At 39.7% G+C, this 16447-nt stretch overlaps 1 protein-coding gene across 21 annotated transcripts in view; it reads left to right on the top strand.

Moving 5' to 3' along the window:
- Window positions 1-2801: 2801 nt before the first annotated feature.
- Window positions 2802-16447, top strand: part of NRXN1 (neurexin 1) — a gene marked incomplete at both ends in the record, with an annotated part of 632844 nt that continues 619198 nt past the window's right edge. For all 21 annotated transcript variants that reach the window (XM_079550649.1, XM_079550648.1, XM_079550645.1 and 18 more), the window contains one exon: window positions 2802-3540. In XM_079550649.1, coding sequence (XP_079406775.1) covers window positions 2802-3540 — 739 coding nt within the window. The remainder of the gene's footprint in view (window positions 3541-16447) is intronic.

The following is a 16447-nucleotide window of genomic DNA, read 5'->3' as shown; positions in this document are numbered from 1 at the left end:
TCTTTCTCCCTTTCGTCCTCTCTCTGCCGCTCCGCGGGCGGGGGCCGGGCGGCACCGCAGCCGGCGGCGGGGCGGCTCTCCGGGAGGGATCCCCACTCGGCGGCTCTCCGCGGACACCTGTAGGGATCGCTCTGCACGCTCGGCGGCGCGCGTGCACCCCCCCACACACAGACACACACGCGCGTTCTCACGCATCCGTGCACGCGGGCGCGCTCGCTCCTGCCTCGCGGCACCTGCCTGCTCGTGCTTCCCCTGCACACCACGCGCGTTCCCTCCCCACTCATCCCTCACCCTTGGGCCGCGCGCCGACGCGCCCACCTGCCGTCCCCTGCCCCGGCCATCCCCAGCTCGGCACACGCACAGCTCCCCGACCCCTTTTCCTCGCCGCAACCTCTCCCTCCCTCCGCCCTACGCTCGCCCTTCCCTCCCGCCCCCGGGGCATCCCTCGTGCTCCCACTCGCGTGCAGCTTCCCCCCCCCTCCAATCCCCCGCCGCTGCGGGGAGCCCCGGGCGCAGGCGGCAGCCGCTTCGCCGCCGCCCCGTCGGGCCGCACAGGGCGGAGCTGTTCGTGGTGCTGAAGCGGTGCCTGCCCGCCCGACAGCGTAGAGGTGCCCCAAAGGCTCCCGTCGGGGGTCGGTGTTGCCTACTTCCCTCGACGAGCCATCCCGGGCACGGCGTTTTTTTAGGGGAGGGGGACTGCCGGAAGACTGCTGGCAGCGGCTTCAGGCGGGGAAAACCATGGGGCTCGCTGATGCCCTGCAGTGCCCGGTAGCGACTGAGCATGGCTGGCCTCTGCCTGATGGGTTTGGGAGTTCTAACCTCTGAGGGTTCTTCTTGCTTTCCTTTCGCTTCTCTTGCCTGCCTGGCATGTGACAAATAATAAAAATAAACGTGTTGACATTTAGAGAAATGAAATTAAATATAAAGAGAGAGTAGGAGGTGACTTAGCAGTTCAGAACGTGTCAGGTGCAGGCAGCCGAGGTGTGTGCAGGTTTTGCCCCGGCAGGCACATCCCTTCCCCCCCCCCTCGCAGCAGATGCATACCCGCACACAGTAGCCTGAGAAGGGCTTGGCAGCTCTGGCCGTGCTGTTCTGCCTGAGTGCTGCTGTCTGAGGAGAGGGAAGTGTTGGAGATTCTCTCCTCCATCAGGAGATCTCTGCTCACACACTCCTCCTGGAAAACACTGTGCGGCTTGGAGGAAGAAAAGAGAGGGGAGCCTCTCTGCTGAAATGCTTTAAATGCAGAGATCGCTTCAGAAGAAGAGAGTGAACTATGGCATATGTGTTATTTTTTAAATGAGGAATGTCCTTTTAAATAAGGATGGCTGAGTAAACATACATAAAATACTGCAACCCATTTCAGAGGACTAACACCTGGGATTAGCTGATCTGCATTGTGAATAATGTCAGCATCAGAGCCGGCTTGAATTGGATTTTCCCTGCCAGAACAGAGAATATCAGCTGCAAAAGAAACCAGGTGTCAGAGAAAAATGCAGTTTGAAATTTTCAAAAAGCCTTCTAAGAAACCATTGCAATTCTTCCTCACCCCATGAAAATAAACCAGTAGGTGTGCCATGTACAGCAGAGCCTGCCAGTTCCTGCTGGGAGCTCTGTCCCTTTATTATGTTTTTGAGCTATGTTAGAAAGAACTAGAACCAGGCTTTGTACCATCATCTGCATTAATAGGACCCTATAGCTTCACAGGTGCTGATATTTCTGTAAATAAATTACAGTAAACCAAATAGCAGGATAAGCAATATCTTTTAGGATACTTCTTAGCATCGGTCTTATAATAATAATACATGCTCCTAAAATATTTGCAAGTTTTGGAATGGTAAGTAGTTTACATACAGATTAAACCATAAAAATGTGATCTGGTGTACGCATATACATTGGATTTAAGCTTAGCACTGCACGTTATGATGATTTCTCAGTAACTCCAAAATTACAGCAGCATTTCACTGCTAACACTGAACAGCGGCTCAAATGAAAAATTAATCACAAGTGTACACTATTGATCAACTTTATGATTTCACTTGTTATTATTAGTCGTCGTTTCTTATTATTCTGTTTTGATTCCTTGCAGATTAGAAACAAAAATAATAGAAGAGTTCACCCCCTGGATCTTAGCCTTGGCCTTTTACAAGCGAGCAGAAGAGGAGCTGTCAGGCTGTGCATGTCAAATAGCCGCCCGGCTGTTTGACAGCTTCTGGGTTTCAACCCCATTGGGATTGAGGCAGCTCAGGAAGCCATGAGCGATGAGTCCTGTCGCCTGCTGACGCTGCTCCAGCACCATGGCAGGCATTCCGTGATCTGACAAGAGGATACGTCTTGGGGAGGCAGCACTGGGATCCGTAATTGGCTTCCTGGGAAACTACAGCTGGTGGATAGGATGTAAAAAGAGGTACACACACACTGGGATATTGCTACACTCTTGCTGAGCTCCTGGATCTGCTTGGAGGAGAGGATTTTGCCACCAGTCTTGTTTTTATATCTCCCGCTTTGGTAATGTTGGCTTTGGGGAAAATTTCTGCTGACTCACCCACGCCCAGACACCTTTCTCAAAACTTGGCTGATCAGTGAAGAACACCACCGACACCTTCTCCCCTCTGGCCCCCTCAGTGTTCCCCTCCATCCCACGGGGCCCCCGCAGCCCCCCCCGTCCCGTGGCGGGGGTGAGCACGCCTGAAGCTCCGAGCGTGGCCGGTGTCCAGCAAGATTTTACCCTGTCTGCCCCTGGGGCCCCAGCGCCGCCCCCCGCCGGCACTGCCGCCCCACTCGCTCGCCCCAGGCCGCGCAGGATGGGGGCGGCGCTGGTGCGGCGCGGGGGCTGCCTGCTGCTCTGGCTGGCCCTGCTGCTGGGCTGCTGGGCTGAGCTGGGCAGCGGGCTGGAGTTTCCAGGGGCCGAGGGGCAGTGGACCCGCTTCCCCAAGTGGAATGCCTGCTGCGAGAGCGAGATGAGCTTCAACATGAAGACGCGCAGCTCCAGTGGGCTGGTGCTCTACTTTGACGATGAGGGCTTCTGTGACTTCCTGGAGCTCATCCTCACCCAAGGTGGGCGGCTACAGCTCAGTTTCTCCATCTTCTGTGCTGAGCCTGCCACTTTGCTCTCTGATATGGCAGTCAACGACAATCTTTGGCATGCCGTGGTCATCCGCCGCCACTTCAAGAACACCACTCTGATCATTGACCGGGCTGAGGCGAAGTGGGTGGAGGTGAAGTCCAAGCGGCGGGACATGACTGTGTTCAGTGGCCTCTTCTTGGGGGGACTCCCGCCGGAGCTGCGGTCGGCGACTCTAAAGCTGACACTCTCCTCTGTCAAGGACCGGGAGCCCTTCAAGGGCTGGATAACAGATGTTCGGGTCAACTACACACAGACGTCGCCGGTGGAGAGCCAGGAGGTGCGGCTGGATGATGAGCAGAGCCGCCTGTGTGCTCGGGAGGATGTTTGCCTCAACGGAGGTGTCTGCTCGGTGCTCAATGACCAGGCTGTCTGCGACTGCTCCCAAACGGGCTTTCGGGGGAAGGACTGCAGTGAAGGTAAGGCACCATCTTAGCTTGCCCCACCACCCCCTTTGTGTAGTGGAGGGGATGGGTAGGAGGTCAGGCCTGCATGGAGTTTCATCTGTATGAGTGGGTCTCGCTCCCCTCCCCGCTGCCTCCCTGCTGCCTCCTCTCTTCCTGCCTTCCTCTCCCCACGTGTCTCTGTGGCAGACCATGGTGCCATCACTCCTCTGTTCTCTTCAGGGGCGAGCAGGGGGAGGAAGACATCATCTGGGTATCTTCTGATGGCAGGGTGAGATGTGGGGATGTCCTGGGATGGAGAAAGGACAGGGCCTCAGTGCCAGGTGCTTCCCAGCTGGGAGGGGGTGGCCAGCATTTTACTTGAGGGTGAGGGTGGGCAAGCTTGCAATGAGCAGCTGCTGGCAATTAATTTTGGGAAAAGGGAAAACAACAAGGAGAAATTTTGCTGGATGAAGTGCAAAGATGACCTGGGTTTATTTTTGTAGGGTAGCGGAGATCCAGAGTCTGTTTTGTTTTGATACCTACTTCTGGTCTGTTATTTGAATAAAATCAGTGATTTATTTGGGAATTCCTTAAATTGTTGCTGAGGAGGAAGATTAGACAGAGGATTATGATTTTACACATATGTGAGCGGTATTGCTTTGTGATGTATTAGCCATTTACAATGCTAGTCTTAAAGAGAGAATACAAAAGGGGGAAGCATACACTCCATGACTGCAAAATTCCTGAGGAAGATAGAGCTTTGAAAAACAGCAGTTTCCTGAGTCCCATCTGCAAATAAAGCACTGAGTAAAATATGGTTCGTATTCAGTGCCCATTGTTATTTGTGGTTGGAAGGATTGTGAACATTTGATGCAGATACATGCAGAATTCATATTATTTTGCTACTAAGTGTACCACTGCTTGAAGCTATGTAAGCATAGAGATTACCTGTGTTATGTACCTACAATGTAACTTACAGGTATACATATGAAATGAGACCAAATGTATCAAGTGAGAATGTAATGTTCATGTCAGAATTTGAGAGCAAAGACCTGAGTGTAAAATGTAAAAAGTAAATATCAATAAGATACTACGTAGGCCAAATGAAGGTCTTCCCTGAGTAGCTGCCTGACATTTATAGCTGAATAATTTTGTCATTTCTATCAGATTTCACCCATTTTAAAAAAGAAAACTTCATCTGTGACTGTGCTTTATTATGTAATACCTTCTGTCCTTAGTGTCAGTACCCAAAACACCACAGTCATTCTGCATCTTGTTTGCTTTATCAGTTGTTTATCTCTCATCTGCCATTTGTTAATAAAACCAAACCTTATAAACATCTTAAAATAAGTTTTAGTAAGTAAAGGCCAAATGATAATTCAACAGAATAAGAAGTCTGTTTTTTTCAATAACACACAGTCCCAGAAACAGTAAAATGAGGTATCTTCTATTTTATTCTAAATCATGTCAGTAAATTTAGTATTTGAGGGGGAATTTTTAATGCATAGTACTACTTAATATATAGGTGTACATAAAATATTGAGTTGTCTTTGCACCTTTGAGTTAGGTCTCATTATAAACTAAAAAGCAAATTGTGAGCTGTAGCAGTTTGATTAAAGCAACAATAATCATTTATATATAATTATAAACCCATATACATTGAAAGTGTTTATTTAAAGTGATTTTGAACATATATTTATGTGAAAAGTTTGTATAATTGCATGTAAAATGAGGCAGAAAAAATCTTATCTTTAAATAACAGAATTAGTGAGATAATGAGCTATTTTTAAATAACATTTTTGTATTTAGATTGAATCTTCATGAAATAGTTTTTTATATATAAGCATGTATTGTATAGTGGTTGTAAGATGATGATACTGAAAATAATTTTAGAATCCACAAATTAGAGTGAAATACTGGCTTCAATCAATTACAATGTTTTTAGAATTGACATCAGTGGGATCCCCCTCACATGGTCCTTGGCCACCAAGAAGCCTTATAAAATAGTAACAAGACATACTTTTTGCTTAGACTCATCCTGAAGTATTCAGCTTCTAATTTCATTTGAAATAGAAGACAGTGTTTTCACTGATACCAGTATAAATTGAATTTGTTTCTGTTGATCAAAAAAAAAGATAAGTTAAATTCAGATCAGTGAGGTTTGATGAAGGGATTAGTAACTACTTATGTGCTACCAAAGATACTGAACTGATTTGTAATTAATAATTTAATCTTTTCAGAAATAAAAAAGTGGAAGTACAAGTGAAACAACCTCATTTGTCAAGGAGGAAATCCTGGCTATTGTTACTTATTTCTTTATAGTCAGCATAGAAATTATGTTGTTGAGTTATGGTCTTTTGTTCCTGGACTGCGTAAATTTTCCCCAGCCCTTAATAAGAGGTTGCCGTTGTTGAAGGATGGAGGATCATCTCAAACTGTGGTGATGTGAAGTGAAACTTTTGAGATTTTGCTCTTTGTCTTGTTTTAATTAGAAATGTTTTGTATGTGGAAAAAATACCAAAGTGTCCATTTTTATCTGAAATCTTGACCATATGTCCTAGTTACTACCTTTTTCCTTCAAGGTGAAAGATTAAAACCCATTCTCTGTCAAGACCTATCTATCTACATTATGTATAAGCTTAGATTTTGTGTGCTTTTGTATTTCTGGCTGGGCACAGGGTTCAGTTTTAAGTGGTGTAATGAGCACTTCAGGAATCAATAATATTAAAAACAAACAAAAGAAAATCAACTTTTCCAAAAAATTTTAATCCTGACTTGCACATTTAAGAGATTAGAAAATAAGTGTATAGACTTAAATAGGTTTGAAGAGTCAATGGCCTCGAGCCTTTCAGGCCTTAGGAAGCATTTTTTATAGCATCTAAGTCTCCCTGCCCTTCTTCTTCACCTTTGAAAATCTCATTAAATTTTTTTGAAGTAAAATTTTCTCAGAAGAATAAAGTTTCACCAAGTATATTTGCTTTGAAAATCCCATATTATTATAACTAGTATATAAAGTATTATATTTCTGGATTGCTGCGTCCAGGCCTGGGGCTCCTGGCACAAGAAGGATGCAGAGCTCTTGGGGCAGATCCAGAAGACCACTAAGATGACCAGAGGGCTGGAGCACCTCTCCTATAAAGAAAGGTGGAGGGAACTGGGCTTGCTTAGCATAGAGAAGAGAAGGCTCTGATGTGACCTCATTGTGGTCTTCCAATATTTGGAGGGAGAATATAAACAGGAAGGGGAATGGCTGTTTATGAGGGTGAATAGTGATAGGACAAGGGGGAATGGTTTTAAACTGAGACAGGGGAGTTTTAGTCATGGATTTAGGGATGTTAGGATGAAGTTATTCACTCAGAGGGTGGTGATGCACTGGAACAGGTTGCCCAAGGAAGTTGTGGATGCCCCATCCCTGGAGGCATTCAAGGCCAGGCTGGCTGTGTCTCTGGGCAGCCTGGTCTGGTGGTTGGTGACTCTGCACATAGCAGGGGGGTTGAAGCTGTTTGATCATTATGGTCCTTTTCAACCCAGGCCATTCTATGATTCTGTGATAACTTACTCCCAGTAGGCTTGACTGTCCTTTTGCCTCACTAATTGAGAGTAGCTTCATTTATGTTATTCAAACTATATGGGAGTGAAATTTAGGAAAGTATTGGATATATTGCATTCAGTCATGTTCTTAGTTCCAGTAGTATCTAAACTCTCTTCAGTGGGAGATTTCATATGAATCACAGAATAAGGACTGGAGTTCTACTCGAATATTAAGGGCATGCTGTCTACAGCAGAGAAAAATATGACATGTAGCAGTGCTGTTGTTGGCTGGGCTGAGTGCTTATAGATAAAGACAGCACGAGAGGCCTTCTAAAAAAGAATGTCTCTAGTACTGAAACACACAAGGGAATATTATTTCTCGTAATAACTCAGCAGAAGGAAAAATATATAAAATTATGATAAATTTTGCTAGAAATAAGACTAGCGTTAAAATAAACCCCAATTGCCATACAAATTTTCTGATAAATTCTTTGACATACACCACAATCTTCTCAGTGAAAATTATATTATTCCATGAGAAAAATCAAATGGATATGGTGTGATTTTGCTAAAATAACTGTTTGTTAAGAAGACTGTTCCTAAGAATTAAATTAGTGAATTAAGTCAGAGTCCTAGAAGATAAGGAGAATACGTCTCCTACCAGTATTTTTTATTCCATTTTGTTTCTTATGTTTAAATTTCAGAACAAAAACAAGTATTACATTAATAAAATATTGACCTTCTGACTTTAGATGGAATTTATAATTTTTCTTTTTATTTTCATTCGCATTAAAATAATATAGTCCAGTATCCTGTCTGAGAAAATAGACAGATGCCTCTGGAGAAGGCAATGAAAACCATGTTACACGCTTTGCTCTGGGAAATGTTTCTCACTGAACCCAGATTCTTGTCAATTCACGACCTTCTGTGGTTCTGTATCTGTGACTGTTTCAAGAAAATTACATGTGGGGTGATTTATCTTTCTAAAATGTAGCTGGGCTACTTGCCTCAATATTTGGTTGTTATAGAAACAATTACTCTGTGGATCCAAAGTGTTCTTGTTTAGAGCATGGTTTATTTTAACTGTCCTACTGAGTTTCTGTTTTGTGGAAAAAATGAGGACTGTTCATGCAGCTGTTCACTGTAAGAGATACTCTTCCTTGTCAGATATTTAGAACTTGATGCCAGCTATGGTTTGAACTGTGAAAAGTTTTTTTTGTTTTGTTTTGTTCTGTTTTTTAAGGAAGTAAATTTCAAATGTCTCAGGCTAGCCAGCATTTAGATTTGTTTGTTTGGGTTCTGAATATATTACATCAATCTTTGTTGTGCATATTTGCTTCTTCATGTTAACTTTTAAAAAAAGTCATCCAATATTCATATCTTTTTGAAAATTTCCATATTATAACTCCTTCAATTCCCTTATGTATTGAATAAAATATATAAACATCTTTGGGCATGAATTATATTTTTTTGAGATAGATGTTTGAGCTCAAAGTGATACTTTTGAACTCATCATACATAGTCTTACAAGAGTAGTCATCATGGTTTTTATCCTTCTTGAATAGTTAGCTAAATATATTATGGAACAGTAAATATTACGAGCAAAACTTTTTGTTTATACTTCAGAATCTTTATCTACAGCTCACATCTTTTTAAATGATCTGTATCCTAAATTTCCTGTCAGTGCCAATAGCTAGGATGGCAATACTGATTTAGGAGGAAAAATAGAAATGCAATAGAGATTACACTAAAATTCTGATGATTAGATTAGTTTAGCTAATATGTTTAAATTTTCTTTTTTTCTTTTTTTTTTCTTTTTTTTTTCTTTTTGAAATTGTGGTTTTTTTTTTTTTTTTTTTTTTTTTTTTGTCCATCTTGAATCCTGAAGGCAGATAGTCAAATAATTCCACAGTTCAAAACTGTATTAAATCTGCACCCTTTGAATTCAGTTGTCTGCATCATGCTTATGTCTGCTTAATGGAGAATTTTGCATCATTTTTTAAAACGCATTTTGATATATTATTTTGTTTACCAGAATTTGGCATTATGTGATATTGATTTCAATATCTGCCTCATGTAAAATCACAGCAATTTAAATCCTGTGTCACTGCTAATTAGGAGTTGGCAGTCTGTTTTATATTCTAAGAAAGTGACTTGTTGAATATGGCTAATCCTTTCAAAATGGTGATATTGAAATGTTTCCAAAAGACCACTTATTTTATATAGTGTACATCTTAGTACCCCAAATCAATAGTATTTTAGACAGTGAGGATGTTGTTTCCCTTTGTGCCATGAGCAGGGCTCATGTAAATTTTGAGTTTATACTGCAAATTGTAGAATGCTAATATACATGAATAATTTACATTTAGAAACATAGGACATTGTGTCAGATTGGTTGTATTCATTCTGAACTTTAGAAAATATTTAACAAAATTATCCACATTCTAATGTAATGACATTTCAAGGCTTGTGGGCATTTTAGACCAAATGCATTTGATCTTTTCTTAGCTGTGCATTGATGCCCTAGAGTCTTTTAGCCATAGATGCTAGCCAAGGAGTTGCGGGAAAGCGCTTGGATTACAGAACATAAAATTTTATCTCCTCATCATTATAGAGCTGATAGATGGGAATGAGGAGGCAGACTGGCAAGTAAAACCAGTTCCTGGTAGAAACAGCTTGATGTAGAGACTAACTTCAATACATACAGCTTTGGTGTTTTATGTTTCTTTTAATATATATATCAAAGTTGGCTGGTAATTTAAAATAAAACACTTAATCCGTCTCTTGATGGAATTAGTGCAGTGCATTTTCCTTGGTGTTACTTCAGAAAGCATGAAACCACAGCAGCTTCTGCAAAAATGCTTTGTCTAGTTTATTGTACTGATGTTGAAATTGTATACCTTCATGAACATGTGATTTTATAGAATAGTGAAGGGCATTCTGAGGCTTTGTGTACCTTGTTTTACATGGGGAGTACATTGAAAAGACCACAGTTAACTTCTTTAGGCAGTGATTTGTAACAAACATGCATTTAGCTGTTGGGTTTATGGTGTGATACATAGAACTGACTAGCAAAGTACACTGTATCTCTGATACCTTTATATTATTCTACCCTGACTGGAGTAGAATATTTACAAAACAATTCAGTTTTTTCCTGCAAAGTTGATAACTTTCAGTGCTGACTGCTTTGTGCTGAGGTGACCTAGGAGTATCACAGGCTCTTTACTAACCTGGATTATATTATCATATATGCAGTCAGTCTGTCAAAAGCTCAAATTCTCATGTGCCAAACGAAAAGGTAGATGTGTGTGGTGGCTTCATGTAATGAATCACTGCGACCATTCTCCTGGATTTTGGTGTACTTAGTAGAACCAGTGAGCACTTCAATGCATAAAATACTCACATCAGCTCATGAAAAAGCACATGACTTTGATTCCAGTTTGCCAGTTTGCATCACTTCTCCAGCTCTGGGTTGTGGTTTTGTTTTTTTTTTTTTTTTTTTTTTTGTCTGCCAGGTAAAATTACTGATGCCCTGTATAGGATTTTTTTTAATTTTCAATTTTTATTTATTTATTTATTTATTTATTTATTTAGGTTAGGATTTTCTTCCTGGAAGTTGGGATGTTAAAAAAAAAAAATCAGAATTTCGATTTGGGATTTATGAAGGGAAGTCAAGACTTGAAGCTCCATCTACCAATGTGCAACCTTTTTTGTCTACAGAAACAATACTAATCATCTGTCTTTGAAGTTGCCACTGTTGTTACTGTATATCTGTCTATCCACAGCTGAGTATTCAGAACAGCATTTTTTTCCCTTGTTCACTACTGATGTGAAGTGAGGTGCTTTCCATTTGTCTGTCTAGATGTTGAAACGAGGCAGCTTGTCAATTGATGACTACTTTTCCCTTGACAACGCAGCTCTTCTCATGGTTGTAGCAGTTCTTATCCTTTACAATATTATGACATCTGTAGAGAAATTATCCTTATTACAGTAAATGAATCCAAGATTCAATAGGCTGAGGATAGTGGGAAATTGTGGCTCTCAGACAGTGATTATATCATTTTCAACATTTTATTCTCTTTTTTTCCCAATGAGAAATCTGGAGATGTAGGCACAAGGTGACCCCTCTCATGCTTTGTTTGAACTCTTTGAGAATTAAGAGACAGAGAGACTGATGGAAGCTTTCTTTGTGAGAAGGATTGTATTTTAGATTTCTGTAATTTTAAGTAATTGTTTATGAATTTGAAATGATTTCTCTGGGTCCTAGTAAGCAGCAGATTTTGTGCCTTATAGATAGCTGAAAGAAATGGTTTCTGTTTTCATTTTCCATTGGAACCAATTTGAAGCCCCATTGAAATAAGCTTTGAATTAGAACGAATGTGATAACCTGCTGATTATGAACTCATTATTCAAGGGGGAATATGATAATACAGAAGATCGAGGGCAAATTAAATAACATGCAGATTCCAATTGTAGTATTAATTTGAGAAGATAGAGAAAAGACTTCATAAATTTGGATATTTTTCTCTATCATCATTGTGATTGTCATCACTGTTATCATTTATAAATTTCACGTGTGACTATGAACAGTGCTATAAAGGTCTGATTTCATTCTATATTTAAGGGACTATGTAATTTGTGGCAAAACCTGTCTTACCAAAAAAAAAAAAAGTGTGAAGAGTATTCACCAGAATCACTTTTGCAGTTGCTGCCACTGCAAACAGTGAAGCAAGTGTATTCTGCCTACGTAAGTGTTAAGTACCAACAGTGCTATGTAGATGTGTGAGTTTCAGATTGCATTTAGAATGTGGCGTGGTATACAAGGCCTTCAAATGAAAAAATCTGACTTTGTGATGGTTGTGTGTAGAGGAAGGGCCTTGTATTGCTCCAAGGCAGAGAAACCGAACTGATTCTTGCCACAGCAATGTTTTTTTATAATTAAGGGAATGATTGCAGTCATTATGGAGGTCACTGACATTGCACTATGCCAGTGGAGTTGCATACCAGAGTTTGTAAGTTTCAGAAATACATCTTTATTTCTGATACAGGATGACCTTCATGGTAATCCTTCCTTTCTATGCTGTTTAATTTTAACAAAATACATGAAAAAAGACGTTCTGTCAAAGGAGGTATCAAATAAGAAAAGATTTCTTGAGTAATATTATATGTATTTCTTAAAAGCATTTTAAGAAACATGTAGAAAATCACAGAATTAGCAACTAGACACGGATTGAAGACTGTATCTCAATGCTGTAATATTCTTTAGGAGTTTTTCCTGATTCTTCATATCCAGTTATTGAAGGTGTCAACAGAAATGTTCACGCACACATCAGCATTTGTAGAATGGGTATCTAGAGGACAGCTTTAATGAATAGTACTTTGCTTTAGGGTCAATTCTTGTGATGACAAGGTATCAGTCTTGAGATGATAAAATTAAAATTATTAATAAAAATACAGGAATCAGACCCTAATGCTAATAAAAAATTCTCTATAACCCTTTTAGGAAAGATGTTCTCTGCCCTGATTCCTAATTGCAGTTGTAAAAAAAAGTCTTAAAATGTTCTAAAAAATGTTTAGGTTCTGCCCATTGTTATACAGCGTCTAATTTACATTTGTAAAATCAAATTCTTAACCTGGAAGATCCAGACACAAGAGGAGAGGGGGCTAAGTTCAATGATTTTCACGTATCTGTAACGGGGTGAACTGATGCTTCTCCTAGATTATCTCCTAGAAAAAGCAGTGAAATTTCTTAGGAAGTTTGCAGGAGAGTTAGTGCTGACATTGAGATTACCAGCTTTGTTTATTTTATTTGCTGTTTTTTTTTCCATGTTTCCTCATTGTAGGAAAGACATGTGAAAGTGGATGATAAAAACCACTGGCTGTATGTCACTTCAATTTCAAGATAATAATGGGAAATATAAGGAAGATTTGTAAATGGATTTTGTAAGAACTGATTAATGCCCTCATCCTACATACTCTTCACATGGACATGACTGAACTTTAAAGAAGCTGATTCTTTCTGAAGTTTATTTTCTGGGTTTCTTGCTTCCGAAAAATAATTCTGAAATGTTATCACATGGCAAAAAACATGTTCTTTATAGAACATGCTGTTTTTCAGAGATGAGTTGTGGGCTGTCTTCAACATTAAACAAAGAAAGATCTGCTATGTTTTGTTAAACATTTTCTGAAGAATTCTGAGTACAGACTTTATATTCATGCATAAATCATTCCTGACGTAAATGTTATGAGGAAAACACCTGCATTTCCCCACTAGTTCACCAGGAAGACAATGTGATTTGAATATATATATTAATATGTATTTCCTGGCCCAAATCTTCATAAGTTTTCCATCTCAGTTGTAGTAGTTTTCACGTATTTCTGTTTTTTGTCGCCCTTCTGCAAATATTTGGAGAAGGGGCTAGGATGAAAGCTGTTTGCACAGCTGTGAACTTCTGCCTTTATCTCTATGGTATTTTTGCAGTTGTGTCTGCCATCATGAGAAGTTGTATGCTCATGAAGTACAGCACTTTTAAATTTTGTTTTCCTCATACAAATTTTGAAACTCAGAATTAAAAACAACTACCGCTACCTACTTTCCTCAGCTCAATTATTTATGAGAAAAATAAGTTCATGGTATTCCTTATTCAGATTTTTGTAACAAAGAAAGTTCCAGTGACAAAAAAAAAAAGTTAATGTAATAGAGTTTTTGACCTATTATTATGTAAATCCACTGGCAATCACATTTTCAATATTGGAAGAAGAATTAAAATTCTGAGGTTTTATCTAGTCCCTTATCATCACCTATTTTACTTTAAATATCATTGGAATCTTTAAATAAATAGGCTTTTTCTTGCACATTATGAATTCTTATATCATTAAAAGGGCTGATTTAGCTTTGTTATTCACTCATGTATTACTGGTTGTGATATGTAAGTGATGCTGGTGAATTTTGTAAATCTTGTAAATCTTAAACAACAGAAGCATGCACAGTAATGCATGCGGCTAAACTTTCCTTCCTTTTTCTACCCTATGTGAGAAACAGAAGCCTATCTGTTGGAAGTAGAAAGTGTAAGCTGGTGGTACTGCAGGAGTTCAGAAGCAAAGCTGTCTTCAGTGAGTTGTAGCTTTCATCTTTTTTTGTTGCAAGTGTTTAAGGGTGAGATTTATCTCTCAATTTTGCACACATTTGCATGAAGAAGTAACAAAAAGCAGTTACTGATGCTGTATTGTCATAGTTACATCTAAATCAAAAGGCATGTCTCAGAGAACTTACTAACATTTAGTTGTTTCGATGTTGCATTTTAATATGAGCTCATTACTGCTTGGATAGTCTAAATATATAAGGTGACAGGTTTTGATGTTATTCAGCTTTGCTCTTTGTCAGCTTACTCTTTGGAAATTTGAAAAACCATACATAATTATCTCTTGGAAACTTGGTCATTGACCAGCCTGAGCTCTTAGTGACTTAAATTAGGCTGTTGATTGTCGAGGGAATGCATGGTACTAAGGGAATTGATTAACTAATGAGACTTGGAAGTGAAAAATGTTTAGAAATCTTGTACCTTACGGACAGAATTTCTGAAATATTTTGATTTTGTAGCTTTATGGTATTCAGTAGGATCTCTCAGTCAGTTCTGTAAAGTAATTCATCCAGGTATTTCTTTCATGTCGGAATAAATCGGGACTGGTGCCTTCTCAAGCTAACGTGTTACGCCATTGTAAAGTAAAGGTAACATCAGAAATTCCTCTGGCTAAAAAATTTTCTTTCAATTGTCACAATATTGAAACATTCTAAAACCTCAAGAAACAAGCAGCTTTTACTTTGCCCCCTGCTATGTAACATTACTTTTGATCTTTTTAGAGATTTCTTTGCTTTGCTTGCATGTTTTGCATACCTATGTGTTAACAACAAATCTTTATCCTCTTTATTATACCTGTGCAAGTATCGAAAGCATAGAAATTTGGTAAAGCAATTTTCCCTTATAAAATTAAGAATTACTGGCAAAAAGTACCTTATATGGTAGCTCTGCTACCCATCATGATACCCATCCTATATTAAGATTCTTGCCCTTTGAAATTAGACTGAAATATGTTTTTTCATCCATTCATCTTCACAATCCTTCACAATCCTTTTGTTCTTAGATACCTGTTTGTGCACAGGTTTTTAAAGCATAGTTCAGTACAGGTAGTTTGCTTCTTCTCTAAGCAACATAAATCACTGGTATCAGTCTATCGATGTAGGAACATACTACCCTCAAAAATCTGTGCTCTGAGAAAATTAATAAATTTCAGAAATAAAGCACTCAGAAGCTATGGATTATCAGGACAAAGGATACTCTACAATTTTAATTCCATCCCTTTCAGGGTACCCATTATGAAAGTCTTTAATTATATGACTGTAAACCATTGTTTCCTTGGGCCTTCTGCCTCATTCAGAGCATAGTCTGCGTAAGTTCTTCAATATTTTGTTTTCTCCTTGCTCTTCAGTGTGTAGCCCTGAGCCTTATTTATTGCTCATATTCAAACCAGTTCCGAAGAGAAATTATTAATTTTTCCCTGGGCTTTTCTAAGGTTCTCATAATTACAATGGCTGAGCAGCTGTGCAAGTATTAAAAGTTACACAGTATGCATGTAAGATGACACATGCAGTTATCCCAGTTGTGAAGGAGAACTGAGGTAAGAGAGACTGCAGGTAAAAGCATTCCCTAATACTGAGAGCACAGTCTCATGTTTTCCCATGTACTCCACATATGAAATTATATACATGATAAATTTACTGTGACATCACAATGTAGCTCCAAGGGATCAGCAGTGTGTATTCTGTGAGACGCAGCAAGGCAAACTCCTGCAAGTGTCCTGAGCAGTATAAAGAATGACCACCCAAAAAATGTCTAGCTTTAGAAGCAGACCAAAGTCACATGGGATTTTTAGGGGAGAAAGGGTTAGAACATTTCCTACAAGGCAGCATTTTGCCTCTCTTTGGTACATGGTACATCACGATCTTCGTTAGTAAGGACTGTTGTAATGCAGGGACAGGTGTACAGCCCATAGGGACAGCCACTTTCTTCATTACTCAGTCATTGCATGTTGCTAACAATAGACCTCTTTTGTGTGCAGAAGTTTTATGGACCCTCTGGAGAAGCCACATTGTACTGTGTAAAGGCTGTATCATAACATGTATGACTAAAGTGGATCGATCTACCTTATGTAAGAAGCCTTCTGTCTCAGAGCTGCTATTTTTGACTGTGCAACCAAGAAAGCATTAAATTAAGGTAGTAAAATAGTGCATAATGTTGTTTATGGGTTTTTAAAACTACACCCACTCTTACTCCCTAGCCCCAACCTGAAACACTGACTTTCCTGCTCCTCAGTTAGGAGGTGTTCTTTCCATAGTACCTGCTCTCAGCAA

The sequence above is a fragment of the Tetrao urogallus genome, assembly GCF_951394365.1.
Source record: "Tetrao urogallus genome assembly, chromosome: 2".
Classification (NCBI taxonomy): Eukaryota; Metazoa; Chordata; class Aves; order Galliformes; family Phasianidae; genus Tetrao; species Tetrao urogallus.
Note: the sequence above shows the minus strand (reverse complement) of the source record. Positions and strands in the feature narration are given on the sequence as shown.